Below are 23,429 nucleotides of genomic sequence, written 5' to 3' on the forward strand. Positions count from 1 at the left end.
ATTCTGCAAAAGCAATCGTCTTCAAAAAAGAATATTCCATTGTAAGAAATATATACACGTCTCTTTTTCTCTCCAAACCAAATGTTGACTGAAAACTGATTATGAAGAGTCCTCCACATGAATAAGAAATGTGCATGGTGAAGCTATGACACATAACGTGTATGCAACAACACAATACATGCATATATCATAGGACATATGACAATTCATGAAATAAGGGATAAGTGTTGATGTAACTATGCAGTTTTATTTCCATAAAATCATTAACGTATGGAGATAAACAACAAATGGACAATTGGTCATGAACATCTGTAAAGTCAGCTGCACAAACTGGAAGAACACTGAAAGAAAGGTATCTAGACAAGGGCTTGGAAACAATAATAAATACATTGATTCATCCTGGGATGTGATTGTCTTAGCAGAAGTACATATACATAACAGAAGATCATTGTTAAAATACGGATGCAAATGTCAACATAGAAACCAGGTTGCAGGCAATTTTACATTGGAACATTTTCACTTTCTCTTCAGTGGCATCCTTCATTCAGTAAGAGGGGAAATTCTGACCCCGAATGAAGAGTGCCTAAATGGAACATAATTTTAAGCATATTCTTTAAGCATATTCTGATCCCGTGGATGAGAATATCATGCTGAGGTGAGACAGAGGTGTGTCTACAGATATTCCGTAGTCAGACCTCGACTTAATTTGCTCATAATTCCACCACTTTAAAAAAAACGATAATTATATGTAGAAATAACACCAAATCTCTATGCACTGTAATTCAAAAATTGATAAGAGCTATTAATAAGACCTAGGAAAATTAGTCATTAGTTAGGACAAGAGGATTGTAAATATAAATGACAGTTGTTTTAGATCCATTTTATTTTATGATCGTTAGGAGACAAATGTGAAACCAGTCATATTTCAGCAAACTGAAAAGAATGTCAACATATGACAGGTATTTCGGCCTGTTTTCCACAAGTGAAGTAGACATATCTGTATCATTATTCAGAATTTTAATTGTAGGTCTATGGCTTCATCATTTGCAGGAGTTGGAAACCTGTATGCACTGATAGCAGAGCAGAACCTATCTAGTTGGTAGGTAAAAAAAAATAATGTATAAGTACTTTGCTAACCCTAAATAATATACAGGATCAGAGTATTTTTTTATCTACCAATTGGTGCTGAAAAGGAAAGAAAAATGCATGTATTTACAAGGCTTTTTTCCATTGGTCCCTAACATTCTGAAACATTCTCTCCATAGACAGGTTAGCTGAGAACTTCCCAAAAACCATGTGTTGTTATGAGGCGTTTGACTGTCACGTTTATGCTATGCTATGCTAACATGTCAAAAAAAATTATTGTGCAACTTTATTCATGTTTTCAATAAACATTGGAGATTAAATATAATTTACATGTTGTCAACAATCTAAGCCAGTCTGTTTTACCCCATAATTGTGCATGGGTCGGTTTTGTTGCTAAACAACCAACCCATCAATATGTTCTAGTGAGTCTGTTGAGAAGATTATCATTAAAAGGTACACCAAATTTAAAGGGATGGCTATTGAATAAATATTTCACCCGAAAATCTGTTGGCCAGCAAGTGGGAGGGTTTTCAGCGGTTGAATTAAATGTATTCAACGCACGCAAGGTAACCTCATCTGCAAAGCCTGTTAAGATGATTTTATACTTCCCAGTTCTAAACAGTGACTGCATATATTATGACAACATTTTGTGAGGTTTTTGTTTGTTTTGGTGTTTGGCTGTGTTCGTCAGTTTTTTCCCCCAGCCTGTTCGAGCACACTTTAGGGATTCTTAGGGATTCTTCAATTAAGTGTTTGTTGGCATTCAACAACAGATGACTAGTCTTCATGCAAAGTTTTTCACTTGAGAAATACTGCACCAAAATCTGCGACTAAAACCTCCCTGGCAAAAATGTCCAAATTAATTAAACATTTCTTGAGCTATCATAATCTTAATTTGGACTATTTTGATGAAGTGTACTGGATATGGCGTCTCAAGAGGAACAAACAGTAATACTGCTAGCATGCTAGTAGATACCATAGACTACCTCTAACTTCCTTCAAACAGGGTGCAGAGACATAAAAATGGTATCCATGAGTTCATCTGATTCTGGGGAAGTAGTTAAAAGGCTTCATTGCCAAAATCCCAAAGTGTCCCTTTAAGGGAGTATGCAAGCACAGATGTTCACTTCACCTCGTCAACCGAACCTTATTTGGATACCTTTACACACCTGCACAAGGTAAGTAGGAAAAGTGTACATTTCCTAAGTCAGAACATAAAAGTAGACCAGAGTAAACCAGATGTGTCTTGGTGAATGCAAGCATTTCATTGATGAGGAAAGTACATTATAAAACTTGAATATACTGAGAATGCACATAAAACACTGACTGGGATGATAATGTAAACCATTGAAGAAGATTAAAAAAACTATGTTCATCATCTTGTGGGGAAGAGTCCTCTAGCACATTGGACTTTAATGTCTATAATGCAGCAACAATACATTCCGTTGAAGTCTTTAGTCTTTGCATTGCCTCAGAGGGATGCAAGCCAGCATCCATCCTCACCATGTTTTCCAATAGACTGAATATGCTCCTTAGCCTTCATCCTCAGAGACACAATACTAGAATTACGAGGATCCAACTCCTCCATAGTTAACTTGTCCACGTACCCAGACGCTGAGCACTGGTACGGGGGCGGCGGAGGAGGACACAGAGAACCAATATGCCCGAAACTGGGGGAGTTGAGAAAGGGTGGAGGAGTGTAGCTGGAGGTTCTTTGGAGGCCCTGAGATGGGCTGGTGATGAAGCCGGAAAGGGAAGGCAGAGGGGTGGCAGTGGTGGTGGGAGTGCTGAGCCATGGCTCCAGCTGTAGCCCGGAGCCCAGAGACTGGGAGGAGGAGCGGCTGAAGGACAGGAAGGAGGAAGTGTCCTGGAGCTTGATGGAGCTCACTTCCAGCTTCTCCTGGCGACGCCACTTGGCCCGACGGTTCTGGAACCACACCTGGGATGGAATCATCACAACATTCTTTTAAGACGTTCTGTAATTCAATATTATGAGAACTGGGGCAATTATACACAGAAACAAGATTCAGGGGCACTTTGACCATATCAGTAAAATATTGAAATACCATACAGATGTAGGATCTTAATTTGAGCCAGTTTGCTACAGCAGGAAATTTATCCTGTAGCAACAGGAAGAATGAATTATTATATGGATTATAATATAACTGTCATTTATGTAGGGTTGATATATTTTTCTTAAGGGAAAATCAAGTCTGAAGTTCAGAAGGCTTATTAAACTTCAAATATACATTACAAGTTTTACATTTCCTGCAGAGCAGGAAAGTTCTCCTGCAACATAGTGATGGAATGAAGTTCCTACATCTGCACATGATTTAACCCTAACAATGATAACACTGCTGAAAGGCAGATGAAAGAAAGCTTAATCAGAAAACGTCTCTACTTAGTTCAACCTCTTTGCCAAAATGTACTGTTTGTCAACTTAATAAAACGTTGCTGTGTCAAAGAAACTCAATTGCCTATCTCTCCAGATATTAGCACAACAACAGTCTATTGTAAAACTTTGCTTTGGCAGGCTATTTGAAAATATGTCATATCTTTAAATGGGAAGATATCTACTATTTGAATATATGAATGATAACTGTCAACCTTTGTGTAATACATGATCAACTATGATACTGTTACAAATGAAATGTCTTAAACATAATGATACATCATTAGAATAACTTTAATTATCTAAATAATATCATTATATTGTAAGTATATAGACAGGTCTTGAACTCAATGAGATCTTGCAGATAAAATACATGATTATTTACTTAACATCATTAATGGCTTAGTAGACTCAATTAATCGTTTGAATATAGAATCTTATTGATGATCATTTCAAAGGCTTGAAACGGTTTCAAAGGCTTGAAACTTCTATATAATTGGGGAGGCAGGGTAGCCTAGTGGTTAGAGTGTTTGACTAGTAACCGAAAGGTTGTAAGTTCGAATCCCTGAGCTGACAAGGTACAAATCTGTCGTTCTGCCCCTGAACAGGCAGTTAACCCACTGTTCCTAGGCCGTCATTGAAAATAAGAATTTGTCCTAAAATAAAGGTTAAAAAAATAGGTAACAATAATTATATAAAGCCCTGCGCCACAAACTCTCGACTTCACTAACATCACTGTTAAGATTTAAAATGCATCAAACCCATTCACATGGTTGGTTAACTCTGGAAACTCATTCGGAGTCTAGAGAGTTAGGAGAAATCAGCCTTGCATCTTATGTGTGGAATGATAGACAGTACACTTCAAAATGGAGGAATTGGTGTCTCTCGAGCATTTCAAAAGATTAAGGGAACTTTTTACAGAAGAATGTATCTGTTTTATTATGATTGTGTTTAGCTTTTGGTGTACTGTTGTGTATAATACTGTGTATTTTATTGTGTATATTGTATTTTGGTGTGTATTTTGGCTCAGCTAGAAAAGAGACCTTGGTCTCAGCATTGACTTAGTGTCAACATTTATGTAAAAAAAAAAAAGGGCTATTATCATTAAATATCGTATGTGACAATTTACTTAATAGTGAAGAAGTTAGGCCTAATATAAATTGCAATAACATATTTTAGTGGTCCTGACATTAGCCTAAGGTTGTAAATTAAAAAGATGAATATTCAACTAAAGACGATGATTATTTCAGGAACCACATTTTATTTAAACTTTATTGATAAGACTCAGACACACAACTTTTGTTAAATGTGTCACACATAGGATAAGACAAGAACTTATGTTGAGTAAATGCTCGAAACATTCATTGATAGACCTCGAGTCGAACTTCATACACATTTTCAACAACGGACTCAGTTGCTTGCTCATAATGTACCTGTACTCGGACCTCCGGAAGATGAACTTTGAGCGCGATCTCCTCTCTGCTGTAGACGTCAGGATAGTGCGACTTTTCGAACGCTCTCTCCAGCTCGTGCAGCTGAAAGGTGGTGAACGTGGTCCTATTACGCCGGTGTTTCTTCTTTGGGTTCTCATCAACGTGCAATTTATCCTCCCTTTTAGGTAAGTCAGAACTGACAGAGGCCCCCGAACTGCTGCAGCAGACACCTGAAAAATATATTGTAGGCTGGATCAATTTATGAACTTCTGAGCTATATTTGCCAACCTTTTACTCTAATTTGAATGGTTACTGGTACACATATGTAGGCCTAAACATGGAATAAATAACTATAAATAACATTTTGAATATATTTTGAATCAATTAAAAAAATATTGCCAATGTTACTTACTGTCAAAACATTTTGGGTTGAGTTCTTTCTTCGGGGATGACATAATTCCATTTCCTCTCGGCTCAGCAGGTTTTCCTGATTCATTGTAGGACACAGATTGATGAAACATATTTTCGTCTTTAAATCTCAATATTGCTTCAATACTGTGAACCCTCGTTGCGGCTTGATTATGGTTATTCCAGGGGCTTCGGACAAAACGTGCAGAAGGCGACAGGCGCTCTTCCATGACTTCGGGAGTTGAACCAAGAAGCCACATTTGATGTATAAAATATTCTCAAACTAAATTGAAATGACACTGAAAAATACATTTAAACTCCCGAGAAAGTTATATTTAAGAATGAATAACAAAAATGTTGAAATAGAATGAAACACAGACTGTTGACTAACAAATCTGTGTAAGGCATGCATCGCTACTGAGTAGAGGCCACCTAGCTGACACTCTACTGAGAGGTCTTGTCATATAGAGGAGGCTGTATCTTCTGGGGTTTATAAAGTAGTCCCCCCGGTAAGACCCCCGTGTCCCTCAGTCCATGTGACAGTTCCCACCTCTCCACTAGACATGTCAAAAGAAGAATGTTACGTTCGATTTGACCCAGCCCTGCGGTTTGGGGGTAACTACATTGTCCTCATTGAACCAATGCAGCAATGCAGAGCTAGACTACTCTAACTCCTCCCCAAGACAAGTATTCTGCTGTGCTTGTCAGTCAGTCAGTGTTGGTTTATAAACCCCCTTACATAAATCTTAAAACCATCTTTCCCTCCATCTCCAGATGTCATGTGCTACATCCCAAATGGCAAATCCCTATTCCCTCCATGTAGGTGATAGGGTGTCATTTGGGATGCAACATGCTTATGGTGGCCTGTAAAATTAGCTGGTGGGGTAGAAGAGTATGGTTTAAGGTGTCAGAACAAAATCATAATTATAAATCACAGTATCACAATTCCAGAAGTTTACATACACTAAATAGACTCTGCCTTAATTAAAACAGCTTGGAAAATTCCATCTAATGATGTAATGGATTTAGAAGCTTCTGATAGGCCAATGGACATCATTTGAGTCAATTGGAGGTGTACCTGTGGATGTATTTCAAGGCCTACCTTCAAATTCAGTGCCTCCTTGCTTGACATCATGAGAAAATAAAAATAAAATCAGCCAAGTCCTCAGGAAAAAAAATGTAGACCTCCACAAGTCTGGTTCATCCTTGGGATCAATTTCCAAACGCCTAAAGGTGCCACGTTCATCTGTACAAACAATAGTACGCAAGTATAAACACCATGGGACCATGCAGTCATTATACTGCTCAGGTAGGAGACGTGTTCTGTCTCATAGAGATGAACGTACTTTGGTGCGAAAAGTGCAAATCAATCCCAGAACATCAGCAAAGGACCTTGTGAAGATGCTGGAGGAAACAGGTACCAAAAGTATCTATATCCACAGTAAAATGAGTCCTATATCAACATAACCAGAAAGGCTGTTCAGCAAAGAAGAAGCCACTGCTCAAAAACCACCATAGAAAAGCCAGACATGGGGATAAAGATGAGACTTTTTGGAGAAATGCCCTCTGGTCTGATGAAACATAAAATAACTGTTTGGCCATAATGACCATTGTTATGTTTGGGGGAAAAAGGGGGAGGCTTGCAAGCTGATGAACACCATCCCAACAGTGAAGCACGGGGGTGGCAGCATCAAGTTGTGGGGGTGCTTTGCTGCAGGAGGGACTGGTGCACTTCACAAAATAGATGGCATCATGAGGAGGAAATGTATGTGAATATATTGAAGCAGCATCTCAAGACATCAGTTAGGAAATTAAAGTTTGGTCTCAATTGGGTCTTCAAATGGACATTGACCCCAAGCATACTTCCAAAGTTGTGGCAAAATGGTTTAAGGACAACAGAGTCAAGGTTGGAGTGAACATCACAAAGCCCTGACCTCAATCCTATAGAACATTTGTGGGCAGAACTGAAAAAGCTTGTGCGAGCAAGGAGGCCAACAAACCTGACCAGCTGTCAGGAGGAATGGGACAAAATTCACCCCAATTATTGTGGGAAGCTTGTGGAAGGCTACACGAAACATTGACCCAAGTTAAACAATTTAAAGGCAATGCTACCAAATACTAATTGAGTGTATGTAAACTTCTGACCCACTGGGAATGTGATGAAAGAAAGAAAAGCTGAAATAAATAATTCTCTCTAATATTATTCTGACATTTCACATTAGTAAATTAAGTGGTGATCAAAACTGACCTAAGAGGATATTTATACTAGGATTAAATGTCAGGAATTTTGTAAAAGTTTAAATGTATTTGGCTAAGGTGTATGTAAACCTCCAACTTCAACTGTACATATAAAATTGTTAAATGGTTATTGATAGGCCTTTTGGCAGCTTACAAACTTTCTCAGAGAGGTAGTTTACATATTCATGATTAAATATTTAATTCAAAACTCTTTAGTTGTCATTAAATGTATTCATTTTTTAGATGTGTCTTAACTATGCCACTTGTTCTGTGAAGGCCAAATAAATAAGTAATGAGCCAAAAAAAACATTCCCCATAATTTGATTTGAATATATATATATAAATATATAATATATTTGACTTTACAGTCTACAAACATTCAATAATTATTTTACAAAATTAGTTAAACTAAGCAAAGTTATTATAGTAGGTGACTAGTAACAGCTATAAACAACTCTAGGCATAGCTGTTCTCCATTTAAGGCCTAATCCAGTCTCAATAATTGGACCTACTTCAAGTTGGGTTGAATGTGTTGAATGAGTTGAGTTGGCCTATAAGCCTGTTGTATCCTATTATCTGTAAGCAAACAAAGATACTATGGCTTATGCCCCATTAAGTAACCATGTTAAATGTCCTAGTTCACATCTAGTTACATTGTTACATTTTAGGCTTATACAGTACACAACCTTATTATGTGAGAGGTTAACCATACAAACCCGAGTGGAGCCCAGGCCTGCCATTGAGGTGCAAATGATTGGAAACATTTCTTAACTTCCTCAATATTGAGGAGGATATGTGTAATTAACACTAAACAAAGATTGACAGCAAGTTGGTAATCCCTGGCCCACATGTTGCTTAAAAGGGATTACTTTCTTTTTACTCAAAAGGAGTAAAATCCTTATAACGATTTAGCATTTCCCAATTGCTGAAAGTGACATTATCCTCTGTTGGCCATTGGTCCAATAGGCACTGCACAAGGAAGCAGAGCTGGATGTGGTATGTTGAGAACTATAGTACAGCTATAGGATCCTCAATTGAGGTGGTTTGCTACAGCAGGAAAATTATCCTGCAGCAACAGGAAATGTGGGTTATAAGTAGTCAACATTTTTGTAGATGTTGATATATTTTTCATAAAGGGAAATTAAGTCTGAATTTTGAAAATGGAAGTTACAACCTTCAGAAGCCTTTTTTAAACCTCAAATACGCTACACGTTTTTAATATCCTGCATTGCAGGAAAGTTCTCCTGCAACAGGGTGATCAAATTAAGATCCTACATCTGTAATCACAATGAAGCTGGTAATTTCAAACACAACGGTTATAACACAAATCTATCTTTTAGTTTCTATCTTTTTAGATTTGGTATCTTTTTAATTTACGGATGGATATTGGATATAAAAAGGGTTCTTTGGCTCTTGACTCATTAGCATATTTGTAGTTCACAATATGAGTTACAATATCCAGGGCTGGGTGCAACTTCATTCAACTCCATTTAGTCAATTCATGTCATGCATTTTAACTGAATTCAATAACTGGAAGAAAGATCAATGGGTCTATTGTTCTCAGTTTAGGGGATGGGTACATTGTTGTGCCTTTGCCTTTGACATTGCTCTGTCTGATGAAAAAATACATGAGATAATAGAAAAAAATACAGTTGCAAAGCAAAAATTATTCAAAGAATCGGCAGTTTAACCCATCACCTAGCTAAACAAAAAAACATGTTTACCATTTAACCTTTCTGGCACAGGGGTCCCGCTAGCGACCCACCTCGACAACATCCGGTGAAATTGCAGAGCGCCATTTCAAAATACAGAACACGTAATATTAAATCTTCATGATTATACAAGTGTCAAACATGATTCTTTAGCACAGAATCTTGGCAATCTAAGCGCATCGTCAGATTTCAAAAAGGCTTTACGGCAAAAGCACAGAATTCAATTATCTGAGGTCAGAGCCCCACAACAGCACATTATCCAAACAAGCACAGGCGTCACAAAATCCCAAATAGCAATAAAATAAGTGACTTACTGTCAGGATTTGGCCAGGGTTGTTCCGGTTTTTGGTCACTAGATGCCCCCATTGTGCCTTTTGACCTTTTGTTTTCCCTTGATCCCCATTATTATTTGCACCTGTGCATCGTTTCCCCTGATTGTATTTAAACCCTTAGTTTTCCTCAGTTCTTTGCTCTGTGTTTGTATGTTAGCACCCAGCCCTAGTACTCTGTGAACTCTTGTTGATCCCGGTAGACTCTCTTGTGGAATTCTGTTTTTTTGTTCTTATTTATTTATTTATTTTTGAGTATCTTTTGAGGCTTTTTATGCTTTACCTTCCACCTTGTGGATTTACCTTTTTGTCTTGGAGGATTACCTTTGTTCTTGTGGAATTCCTTTTGAGGTTGTGGAGTTACATGTTTTCCTGAAGAACTTCACTTTTTACTTAATTAAATACACCGTCTCAAGTACTGCTGTGTCTGCCTCATCTTCTGGGTTCTGCCGATTATTCGTGGCTCAGTTGGTTAAGTGACTGTTTCTCACTCCGGAGACCCGGGTTCGTAACCGGGTCCTGACACTTACCTTTGAAGATCTTCCTCGCAATCACAAGAGTCCCAGGAACACAATGAATGGTCGTTTTGTTCGATAAATTCCTTCTTTATATCCCAAATAGTCCGTTTAGTAGGCGTCATTGAGTTCAGTAATCCACCCGTTCAGAATGCAGACATAGGAGTTCCAAAACTTACCAGTAAATTTTATCCAAACAAATCAAACAATGTTTCTAATTCATTTAGGTACTCTAATATCTAAATAAACGATAATATTTCATACGGAGCAAACTATTTTCAATAGGAAAGGAATCGAACGCAGCGCGCGCCCTCGGTCACGCGCACAATAAGACAAATTTTGCCATGGAACTTCCTGAGGATAAACAACTATTCCTCATTGTTTTTTTCAGAATTCAAGCCAGAAACCATGTATACATTTTTTTTTACATCTAGTGGAAGTCATAGGAACTGCACTTTGGGAGGCGGAAGTCTTTGGTTTCAATAGTTTAACCTTGGAATTGGCTGGTAGGTCAACAGAAAACAAATTGGTCCTCGCGTTTTCGCCTGCCAAATGTGTTATGCTATGTGTTATACAGACATCATTTTAGAGTGTTTTATATCCAATACTACCATGCATATGTGTAACGGATGTGAAACGGCTAGCTTAGTTAGCGGTGCGCGCTAAATAGTGTTTCAATCGGTTACGTCACTTGCTCTGAAACCTTGAAGTAGTAGTTCCCCTTGCTCTGCAAGGGCCGCGGTGTTTGTGGAGCGATGGGTAACGATGCTTCGAGGGTGACTGTTGTCGATGTGTCCTGAGGGTCCCTGGTTCGTGCCCGGGTATGGGCGAGGGGACGGACGTAAAGTTATTCTGTTACATTGATGCTGTTGACCCGGATTACTGGTTGCTGCGAAAAAAAGGAGGAAGGTCAAAAGGGGGGTGAGTGTAACGGATGTGAAACGGCTAGCTTAGTTAGTGGTGCGCGCTAAATAGCGTTTCAATCGGTTTCGTCACTTGCTCTGAGACCTTGAAGTAGTAGTTCCCCTTGCTCTGCAAGGGCCGTGGCTTTTGTGGAGCGATGGGTAACGATGCTTCGTGGGTGACTGTTGTTGATGTGTGCAGAGGGTCCCTGGTTCGCGCCCGGGCATGGGCGAGGGGACGGTCTAAAGTTATTCTGTTACATATGCATATCCTAGCTTCTGGGCCTGAGTAACAGGCAGTTTACTTTGGACACCTCAGTCATCCAAAATTCTAAATACTGCCCCCTATCACTAAAATTGATGATCTTTCACAATGGCATTTTGTCCGAGAAAACATCAGCTATGTGATTTTTATAATACCGTAAAATGTCACTCCACCATTCTGTGGATTCCTGTCTAGTTTTGTAACTAACGGAGTCCAATCTAAATCATTTAAGAGAGTCTGAGACATTTAGTTAACCTGATGCGATGGGACAACCACCTCATCAACCTTGATCCTATTAACTGCTAATCTTTAACCACCAAATTCCCAATCCATGGCATTGTGAACATTAGACTCACTTGAAATTCACAACATTGAGGGTTTCTTCAACCGGCTTAAGTAGCACCTAACAATAGTTGCTAAATAATCTCCAATTATACTGAACAAAAATATAAACGCAACATGCAACAATTTCAAAGATTTTACTGAGTTACTGCTCAAATAAAGAAATCAGTCAAATAAATGAATTCGTTAGGCCCTAATCTATGAATTTCACATGACTGGGTAGGGGCGCAGCCATGGGTGGGCATAGGATGGCATAGGGGCACTGGGGAGCCAGGCCCAGCCAGTCAGAATGAGTTTTCTCCCACAAAAAGGGCTTTATTACAGACATAAATACTCCTCAGTTTTATCAGCTGTCCTGCTGGCTGGTCTCAGACTATCCCGCAGGTGATGAAGGCAGATGTAGAGGTCCTGGGCTGACGTGGTTACATGTGGTCTGCAGTTGTGAGGCCGGTTGGTCGTACCGCCAAATTCTCTAAAACGATGTTGGAGGAAGTTTATGGTAGAGAAATTAACATTCAGTTCTGAGGCATACAGCTCTGGTGGACATCCCTGCAGTCAGCATGCCAATTGCACACTCCCTCAAAACTTGAGACATCTGTGGTATTGTGTTGTGTGACAAAACTACACATTTTAGAGTGGCCTTTTATTGTCCCCTGCACAAGGTCCACCTGTATAATTATCATGCTGTTTAACTTCTTTGGGACTGGGGGGCAGTATTGAGTAGCTTGTATAAAAGGTGCCCAGAGTAAACCGCCTGCTACTCAGGCCTAAAAGCTAGAATATGCATATTATTAGTATATTTGGATAGAAAACACACTGAAGTTTCTACAACTGTTTGAATGATGTCTGAGTATAACACAACTCATATGGCAGGCATAAACCTGAGAAAAAAATCCAACCAGGAAGTGGGAAATCTGAGGTTTGTAGCATGAGCTGATCAAGCACGCCCACGTGAGAGCGACCTGTGTTCCATTGCATTTCCAAAGACAAAGGAATTCTCCAGTTGGAACATTATTGAAGATGTATGTTAAAAACATCCTAAAGATCGATTCTATACACCGTTTGACTTTATCGAACAAAACAAACATTTGTGGTGGAACTGGGATTCCTGGGAGTGCATTCTGATGAAGATCATCAAAGGTAAGTGAATATTTATAATGCTATTTATAATGCTATACAGGTGCACCTTATTTATGACTTCTGTTGACTCCACAACATGGCGGATACCTGTATGGCTTGTTTTTGTGTCTGAGCGCTGTCTCAGATTATTTAATGGTGTGCTTTTTCCATAAAGTTTTTTTGAAATCTGACACAGCGGTTGCAAGAGGTTAACCTCTCTGGCGCAGGCGTTCCACTAGCAACCCACTTCGACAACATCCGGTGAAACTGATTAGCGCCAAATTCGAAATACAGAAATAGTCATAATAAACATTCAAAAAATACAAGTGTTATACATCTTTTTAATCCAGCCGCTTTGTCAGATTTCAAAAAGGCTTTACGGCGAAAGCATACCATGCGATTATCTGAGGACAGCGCCCCGCTTACAAAAGCATACAAACTTTTTCCAACCAAGTAGAGGAGTCACGAAAGTCAGAAATAGCGATAAATGAATCACTTACCTTTGAAGGTCTTCATCTGGTTGCAGTCACAAGATTCCCAGCTCCACAATAAACGTTTGTTTTGTTCGATAAAGTCCCTCTTCAGATCACAAAAAAATCAGTTTTGTTGGCGCGTTGTGTTCAGTAATCCACTGGCTCAAAGGCAGTCAAAACATGCAGACGAATACATCCTAATAGTACCGGTAAAGTTGTTGAAAAATGTCAAACGATGTTTATAGTTAATCCTCAGGTTGTCAATTGTCTAAATAATTGATCATATTTCAACCGGACAATAGCGTATTCAATAGAAAGGAAAAACAACGAAGGGAGCACACTCGGTCACGCGTTGAAACCAGCACTGCATGCTTCCTCAGTCCACTGACAGAAAGGTCTCGTTCTTCTTCATTTTTCAGAAAACAAGCCTGAAACAATGGTCTAAAGACTGTTGACATCTAGTGGAAGCCATAAGAACTGCAATCTGGGTCCTAAACATTAGAAACTCAATAGGCATTCAATTGAAAACTACCCACATTAAAAAAAATCACACTTCCTGGATTGATTTTCCTCAGGTTTTCGTCTGCCGTATCAGTTCTGTTATACTCACAGACATGATTGTAACAGTTTTGGAAACTTTAGAGTGTGTTATATCCACATCTAAATAAAATGCATATCCTAGCTTGTGGGCCTGAGTAACAGGACACGCTTCTCATAAATACTGCCTAAATATAATAATAAATATAATATATGCCATTTAGCAGACGCTTTTATCCAAAGCGACTTACAGTCATGTGTGCATACATTCACGTATGGGTGGTCCCGGGATTGAACCCACTACCCTGGCGTTACAAGCGCCATGCTCTACCAACTGAGCTACAGAAGGACCACACTGCCTCCAAGCCATAAGAAGTTAAACATTATTATTGCACACAAGGTAACTTATTATTTGACTTGTTAAAAACTCTTAAAGCTAGCGGGCAGAATTTTCACTTTTGGATAAATAGCGTGCCCAATTTCAACTTCCTGCTACTCATGCCAAGAATATAAGATATGCATATTATTCATAGATTTGGATAGAAAACACTCTGAAGTTTCTAAAACTGTTTGAATGATGTCTGTGAGTATAACAGAACTTATGTAGCAGGCAAAACTCAGAGGACTAACTGTTCAGATATTCCCCCCCATCTCTCTTCCCTATATTGTCTTTGCCATTGGGAATTTAATAGCAACCTACTTTCAGTTCCTACCGCTTCCACACGATGTCGCCAGTGTTTGGAATATGGCTGAGGTTAATCCTTTGTTTTAGCAGGAAGTAGGCCAACTCGGAACAGGGGGACAGAGCAGAGCTTTTTCTTTTCGTTCATGTATTGAATACAGATTGCCCAGTCTACAATTCGATCGATTATTAACGTTTAAAAATACCTAACGTTGTATTACAAAAGTAGTTTGAAATATTTTGGCAAAGTTTATAGGCAACTTTTGAAATATTTTGTAGTGACGTTGCATTTTTCTAAGCTGTTTTTTGTGGATCAAACGCGCTTTATAAATGGACATTTTCAATATATATGGACGGAATTAATCGTACCAATTGTGATGTTTATGGGACATATTGGAGTGCCAACAAAAGAAGCTCGTCAAAGGTAATGCATATTTTATATTTTATTTCAGCGTTTTGTGTAACGCCTTTTGTTTTTTTTACTGCTGATGAGGATGGCTGCAGGCTATCAGATAATAGCTTCTTATGCTTTCGCCGAAAAGCATTTTAAAAATCTGACATGCTGGCTGGATTCACAACGAGTGTAGCTTTAATTGAGTATCTTACATGTGTGATTTAATGAAAGTTTGAATTTTATAACATTTTATTTGAATCTGGCGCTCTGCATTTCCCCTGGCAATTGGCCAGTTAAGACGCTAGCGTCTCCCCTATCCTCAAGAGGTTTGAAGCAGATTTTTACTCCTAATTTACGCTTGCTATAACAAATGGGTTGAATACTTTTCAGCTTTTAATTTTTAATTAAAACACAACAAAAAAATCTAACATAATTCATCTTTGGCAATATGGGGTATTGTGTGTAATCCAGTGACAAACATCTCAATTTAACTCATTTTAAATTCAGGCTGTAATGCAACAACATTTGGAAAAAGACAAGGGGTGTTAATTCTTTCTGAATGCACTAATACAGTAGTTGTAGTAAGATGCCTGTTACTCACTAGCTAATCTGATGCCTGCCTTGGCCTCTAAATAGACAGGATTGTATTTGGAAGTTTACAACTGTTTTGGTCTCTCTCTCTACAGAGCAAACAAGAAACAGGAAAGTAGTAGGTTCAGACTGTCTGTCTCACTTGCTTATCTAATGTCTGCATTGATCTTTTAGTGGGAGCAGGAGTCTCACTAGATAACGATATCTGACTCGCTAATGTAACATGTCTATTGTTTCTCCAACAGAGCGAGTCGGACAAGAACATGACTTTAATATCTGTATTGGTCTATACCAGGGCTCTTCAACCCTGTTCAAAGAGAGCCCCCCCTCTCTCCCACCAGAGAGGAAGAGGGGCAGTGGAGCCGGTTCTAGGACTTTAACAAACAATCGGAAACTTTCTCTCTTGCATTTGCAGTGTTGAGACTGGAATGTCTGAGTGTTACAACAGAGAATCTATCCTGTGTGTGTGTTTATGTAATTCTGTGTGATTATTTAGTTAGTTAGTAAATAAATAATTAAGCCAATTTGTGTATAGTTGAATCATCATTTAGACTAGGGTTTGCGCAGATTTGAAGTCAACGACGTTCAGAATGAGACTGATATGTGGTAATAATAATAATTCATGGATGACTGGTATGATAACGACATATTCTAGAGTTAATTAGGGAAACGGTAACTCATTAAATAAACGTTTCCGTGGTGCCCCAAGATTGCTAATGAGTTAATTGTTACATGATTAATTTAATCATGTAATAAGTATACATAGTTAATTTATTTGATCTAATAACCATCATCACCTTAATGATAGTCACAACACTCTCAAGGAGCAGTTTTAGAGAGCCTTGGGTCCGGTTTCCAGATAACGATGGAACTTGGGCTGATGAGTGTTTTAACAATATATCTTATCTACACCGGCCGAAGATGTAACATGCGTTTCCTAAAACACCACACAGAGAGAACATTTGCTAAGTGCTTCCTTGAGGCATGTGTCAATAATGATAGTTCCAAAAGAAAGGCAACACTGCTCTCGAGTCAGCTTCCTCCATTCAAATCTTACCTTATCATTATAATTATTCCACAATACTTATGATGGATCAGCAGCTAGAGAGATATTATCACCGATGGCTGTAAATATTGAGGAGGCTTATTCTAATACTTACCCTGTAATAATGCACTGAATCAAGATTTATACATGTTAGGCTACACATCATTAAATATATTGAGGAAAAACATTTGACAGTAGCCAAATATCTAAATAAATGAAACTCACTTGATTGAACATTAAATTGATTTCAATATCATTTAAATATCAAACTTGATCTCATGGTTTCACTTTGGGATTTTCCAAACATCAGGAAGATCTTTCTATTATTGAGTTAAACAGCCTCAATTTGTCAGGCATGGACTCTACACAGTGTTGAAAGCATTCCACAGGGATGCTGGCTTATGTTGACTCCAATGCTTCCCACAGTTGTGTCAAGTTGTCTGGGCATCCTTTGAGTGGTGAACCATTCTTGATACACACAGGAAACTGTTGAGGATGGAAAACCCAGCAGCGTTGCGGTTCTTGACACAAACCGCTGCGCCTGGGACCTACTACCATATCCTGTTCAAAGGCACTCAAATCTGTTGTCTTGCCCATTAACTTTGAATGGAACATATACTTTTATTTTGTTCTTTATTTAAAACCTGTTGCGACTCTAGGGGCAGTATTTTCATTTTTGGGGAAAAAAACGTTCCCGTTTTAAAGGGGGGATATTTTGTCAGGACAAGATGCTAGAATATGCAGATAATTGACAGCTTTGGATAGAAAACACTCTAACGTTTCCAAAACTGTAAAGATATTGTCTGTGAGTATAACAGAACTGATGTTGCAGGCGAAAGCCTGAGAAAATCCAATCCGGAAGTGCCCCATATTTTGAAAGCGCTGCGTGCCAATGAGTCCCCATTGAGCTGTGAATGTGCTATGAACCAGCTTACGCTTTCTACGTATTCCCCAAGGTGTCTACAGCATTGTGACGTAGTTTTACGCATTCATGTTGAAGAATACCCGTAGGGGGCTACATTGCGCAAGTGGTCACATGATGCTCCCAGAGAAAATATTGCGTAAAGTACAGAGGTAGCCATTATTCCAATCGCTTCTACTGAGAAACCAATTGTCCAGGTGGATATATTATCGAATAGAATATTTGAAAAACACCTTGAGGATTGATTCTAAACAACGTTTGCCATGTTTGTGTCGATATTATGGAGCTAATTTTGAATATTTTTCGGTGTTGTCGTGACCGCAATTTCCGGTCGATTTCTCAGCCAAACGTGAAGAACAAACGGAGCTATTTCGCGTACAAAAATAATATTTTGAGAAAAAATTAACTTTGGCTATCTACCTGGGAGTCTCGTGAGTGAAAACCTCCGAAGTTCATCAAAGGTAAACGATTTAATTTGATTGCTTTTCTGATTTTCGTGACAAGGTTGCCTGCTGCTAGCAAGGCATAATGCTATGCTACGCTATCGATAAACTTACACAAATGCTTGTCTAGCTTTGGCTGTAAAGCATATTTTGAAAATCTGAGATGACAGGGTGATTGACAAAAGGCTAAGCTGTGTTCCAATATATTTCACTTGTGATTTTCATGAATAGGAATATTTTCTAGGAAGATTTATGTCCGTTGCATTATGCTAATTAGTGTCAGATGATGACAACGGTCCCGTTCACGGGATGGGGTGTCACTAGAGGTTAACTAGGCAAGTCAGTTAAGAACAAATTCTTATTTGCGATGACGGCCTACACCGGCCGAACCCGGACAATTGTGCTCCACCCTATGGGACTACCATTCATGGCCGGGTTGTGATACAGCCTGGATTCGAACCAGGGTGTCTGTAGTGACGCCTCTAGCACTGAGATGCAGTGCTTTGGAGTGCTGTGCCACTCGGGAGCCTACAATACACAATCCATGTCTCAAATGTCTCAGGGCTTAAGAATCACACTTTAAGCTGTCTCCTCCCCTTCATCTACTTGATTGGAGTGGATTTAACAAGTGATATCAATCATGGAAAGAGCAGGTGTTCTTAATGTTTTTACATTACAACCTTATTCTAAAATACTCATTTTTTTAGGCAAACAGAACCTAAAGACTCCGAGACCATGAGAAACAAGATTATTTTGTCCGATGAAACCAAGATTGAACTCTTTGGCCTGAATGTGAAGCTTCACATCTGGAGGAAACCTGGCACCATCCCTACGGTGAAACATGGTGGTGGCAGCATCATGCTTTGGAGATGTTTCTCAGCAGCAGGTACTGGGAGACTAGTCAGGATCGAGCAATAGATGAGAATGTACAATGTACAGAGCGATCCTTGATGAAATCTTGTCCAGAGTTCTCAGGACCACAGACTGGGGCTAAGGTTCACCTTCCAACAGGACAATGACCCTAAGCACAGAGCCAAGACAACGCAGGAGTGGCTTCGGGACAAGTCTCTGAATGTCCTTCAGTGGCCAAGCAAGAGCCCGGACTTGAACCCGATCGAACATCTCTGAATGTCTGAAAATAGCTGTGCAGCAAGCTCCTCATCCAACCTGGCAGAGCTTGAGAGGATCTGCAGAGAGGGATGGGAGAAACTACCCAAATGCAGGTGTGCTTAGCTTGTAGCCTCAAACCAAAGAAGACACTGCTGCCAAAGTTTCTTCAACAAAGTACTGAGTAAAGAGTCTGAATACTTATGTAAATGTAATATTTCAGTGTTTTTAAAAATTTCTATGAATTTGCAAACATTTCTTAAAACCTGTTTTTGCTTTGTCATTATTCGGTATTGTGTGTAGATTGATGAGGATAAAAAAAAACTATTTTGTCCATATTAGTAAAACACAGAACCCAAACCGGTTGCGCGCATGCGCCATTGTGCGCCATCGTGCATAAATGTATTTTGTGCCCCTACACCAAACGCGACCACGACACGCAGGTTAAAATATCAAAACAAACTCTGAACCAATTACATTGATTTGGGAACAGGTCGAAAAGCATCATACATTTATGGCAATTTAGCTAGTTAGCTTGCACTTGCTAGCTAATTTGTCCTGGGATATAAACATTGAGTTGTTATTTTACCTGAAATGCACATGGTCCTCTACTCCGACAATTCATCAATTTCTAGTAATCTTCCAGGCTTTTTAATCTTTGAACTTACATGGTGATTGGCATCTAAACTTTCATGTTATTACTACACCAACCAGCAACACAGTTCGTCTTTCATTCACTCATGTGGGTATAGCCAATGAGGAGATGGCACGTGTGTACCTGCTTCTATAAACCAATGAGGAGATGGGAGAGGCAGGACTTGCAGCACGATCTGCATAAGAAATAGAAAGGAGTTCTATTTTATCCCTTGGCAACGCAGACGCTCGTTGACGCTCGTGAGCAGTGTGGGTGCAATAATTGAACAACAGATTTCTAAATGTATTATGCAATGCTAGTCCACGCGATGCGAGCTGTGGGGTCAGCCTATAAGGCTGTAATGTATCAAAATGTGGAAAAAGTTAAGGGGTCTGAATACTTTCCAAATGCACTGTAGGCCTATAGTTTATACTGTAGGTAGGCTTTGTATCTTTTAATACAGTCATCTCTGTTTTCATTCAATCTTTTGCTTGTTTGTAATAATTGCAAAGACATTGGCAACTTAACATTGATCTAAAATTTACCCTAGAAATAGTACTGTTGGGAGATCTGGAGAGACTGGGTCAGTCAATTACTAAAATACTAATACTCCTAGTAAAAGTATTTATCTTCAACTCACAATCTGTCGATTCTATTCGATTAGATAGATTGAAATTGTGTGTTAAACATCACAGCATAGATGAAATATATACAGACGTACTCAAATTTGTTGCTACCATTACAGCTCAATGAAATAATGCTTAATTCCTCCTGAAAAGTGATGAAATTAAAAGCTATTTTATCATGTATACTTGCATGCCAATGGTATGTCATGGAATAAAGCAAAGAAGCTGTGAAAAGAGACGAGTTACTGCTTATTCTACAAAGATATTCTAAAATGTCCTGGACACATTTGTTGGTACCCCTTAGAAAATATAATAAATAATTGGATTATAGTGATATATCAACCTATTTCGTTTCTTTAATCAGTATCACACATGCCTCCATTCTTTAACTAGTCATTCAGTCTATTTAAATGGAGAAAAGTAGTCACTGTGCTGTTTGGTATCATTGTGTGCACCACACTGTGTTCAAATCATGTCATGGTCAGTGTTTTTATGTGCGCAATCTCTGCCTTCTTTAAACAGTGAAGTCAATGAATCAGCACAAGTACCAATGTGCCTTTAGAGTACCAAGCATGCACAAAAACGACCAAAAAAAATGCTGCTAAAGATGACAATTGTCTCTCACAAACGCCTGGCACACTGCAAATTTCTAAATAAGATGATGCTCTGTGATTGACAGACTTAAATCAGTCTTCGAACAAGGAGTTTAAACCTAGGGGTTCAGATCAAAAATCTTCAGACTCAGCTGTTTTGGCTCTGGGAGTGTATTGCCCACAGGTGAACATGTCATACAAAATGCAAGTATAGAAAGGCTGCCTACTGAAGGAAGGTGAACAGTAACGCAAAACCCAAAGAGTGACTTGAACCCTGGAACCTCAGATTAAATATCTGATGCTCTACCGACTGAGCTATCCTGGCTCTGCATTTGCTTATTTTCATACACCTAACCTGCCGGGCAGAGGCACGTGCTGACGAGGGGGCATTTTCAGATGGAACATTTCCCCAGAGAACCAGGCCTCCATTCCAAATGATAGAGTCATCGAAATCTGAGCTAGGCATCCCCTCCAAAGTTGAAAATTTAACTAGACCTCGTGGCGCAATGGTAGAGCGTCTGATGCCAGATCAGATGGTTGCGTGTTAAAATCATGTCGTGGTCATGATATTTATGTGTGCAATCTCTGCCTTCTTCACACTGTCAATGAATCTGCACAAGTACTAATGTGGCTTTACACTACTAAAAATGATCAAACCAATGCTGCTAAAGATGACAATTGTCTTTCACAAAAGCATGGCACACTGCAAGTTCCTAAATCAGATAATGCTGTGTGATTGACAGGACTTAAATCAATCTTTGAACAGGGAGTTTAACTTCTTATGGCTTGGAGGCAGTATTTCGACGTCTGGATGAGAAGTGTGCCCTGTTACTCAGGCCCACAAGCTAGGATATGCATATATTGGTAGATATGGATATAAAACACTCTAAAGTTTCCAAAACTGTTAAAACCATGTCTGTGAGTATAACAGAACCGATACGGCAGGCGAGAACCTGAGCAAAATCAATCCAGGAAGTGTGATTTTTTTTAATGTGGGTAGTTTTCAATTGAATGCCTATTGAGTTTCTAATGGGTTAGGACCCATATTGCAGTTCCCATGGCTTCCACTAGATGTCAACAGTCTTTAGAAATTTTTTCAGGCTTGTTTTCTGAAAAATGAAGACGAACGAGACCTTTCTGTCAGTGGACTGAGGAAGCATGCAGTGCTGGTTTCAACGCGTGACCGAGTGTGCACCCTTCGTTGTTTTTCCTTTCTATTGAATACGCTATCGTCCGGTTGAAATAGTATCAATTATTAAGACAACTGACAACCTGAGGATTAACTATAAACATCGTTTTACATTTTTCAACAAAATTTACCAGTACTATTAGGATGTATTCGTCTGCATGTTTTGACTGCCTTTGAGCCAGTGGATTACTGAACACGTGCCAACAAAACAGATTTTTTTGGGATCTAAAAAGGGACTTTATCGAACAAGACAAACATTTATTGTGGAGCTGGGAATCTTGTGACTGCAACCAGATGAAGATCTTCAAAGGTAAGTGATTAATGTATCGCTATTTCTGACTTTCGTGACTCAACAGCTACTGGAGGTCATGTTTAACCATTGAGGTGTTCACCATGGAATAGGGTTGGTGTCAATTCCATTTAAATTCAGTCAAAATTTCAATTTACATACAATTTAAGACAACATAATCTCAATCCCAAGGCCTCTGCACCTGAGCATTTTACTGTCACTTGTTTGCTTTTTCACTTATTTCCTTATGTAAACACATAAAACAATGCAGAATTCGGGTTTACTTCCAGAATTGAATGGAAACAGAATTGACCCAAACTTATTATGTTTAGACAGATAAGTTACCTCCCTCAATGTTCCTATGGTCTTAAATCTGTAGAGGTTCTGGCGTCAGTTGGGACAGAGGGGACGAGTTGGAAATCGGATGTGCGTCACACATCCGACTTATCTGTCTGAAGAGATTTGTCTGTCTGAAGAGATTTGTCTGTCTGAAGAGATTTGTCTGTCTGAAGAGATTTGTCTGTCTGAAGAGATTTGTCTGTCTGAAGAGAACCCTCCCTGGATTTTTTGTTGTTGTTGTTACTTTTAATGGGTGCACTTTGCAGAAATCGCTCTGCCATTTCCTGTTTACTAAAATTTGAATACTTTGGTTAATTTCAGTTTATGTGACAAAACAAGCAAGTGTAGTGCAGATAATCATTGTTCCATCCAACCCCCTGTGAAATATATGACCAATAACCAAACATATAGCATTTTCATTTGAAATTGGAGTACTTTAACGAACCAAAAGTAAAAGATTTTAAAAAAACTACACAGGAAGCATAGAAATAGCACACAGAGAACAGTTTTACAGCTTTCTAGACTTGTTTTCAATGAGAATGACAGATCAATAACTCCCATTTTTTGGTGAATTTGATCAGGATGCCCCCAAAAAATTACATATTGCAGCTTTATGTCCAAGAGAATCCAACATCCTCCCCAGACCTTGCCATTTCCTAGCTTATGCTGCTCCAAGGTCTTGGATTTCTGAGACTCTACAGAGTGACCAAGGAGGTAATTACATAAGGTTGTATGGTGGCAGGGAATAGGTTCTCACCTTTGGGAGCCTGTACATGTCTCTTAGGCACACCCTCAGATTTGCCCGCTCAGCCTTCTTGTGTAAG

General features: G+C 39.0%; 1 protein-coding gene across 1 annotated transcript; it reads right to left on the minus strand.

The window, feature by feature from the left end:
* Positions 1-237: 237 nt before the first annotated feature.
* On the minus strand, positions 238-5,740 carry LOC118388022 (retinal homeobox protein Rx3-like). Its single transcript, XM_035776880.2, has 3 exons — positions 5,324-5,740; positions 4,912-5,141; positions 238-3,025 (listed from the first exon to the last, which is right to left on the minus strand). The coding sequence occupies exons 1-3, from the start codon at positions 5,577-5,579 to the stop codon at positions 2,558-2,560; spliced, it is 954 nt and encodes a 317-aa protein (XP_035632773.1). The 5' UTR covers positions 5,580-5,740; the 3' UTR covers positions 238-2,557.
* Between the last annotated feature and the right edge of the window lie 17,689 nt (positions 5,741-23,429).

Source organism: Oncorhynchus keta, unplaced genomic scaffold (genome assembly GCF_023373465.1).
Source record: "Oncorhynchus keta strain PuntledgeMale-10-30-2019 unplaced genomic scaffold, Oket_V2 Un_scaffold_1952_pilon_pilon, whole genome shotgun sequence".
Lineage (NCBI taxonomy): Eukaryota > Metazoa > Chordata > Actinopteri > Salmoniformes > Salmonidae > Oncorhynchus > Oncorhynchus keta.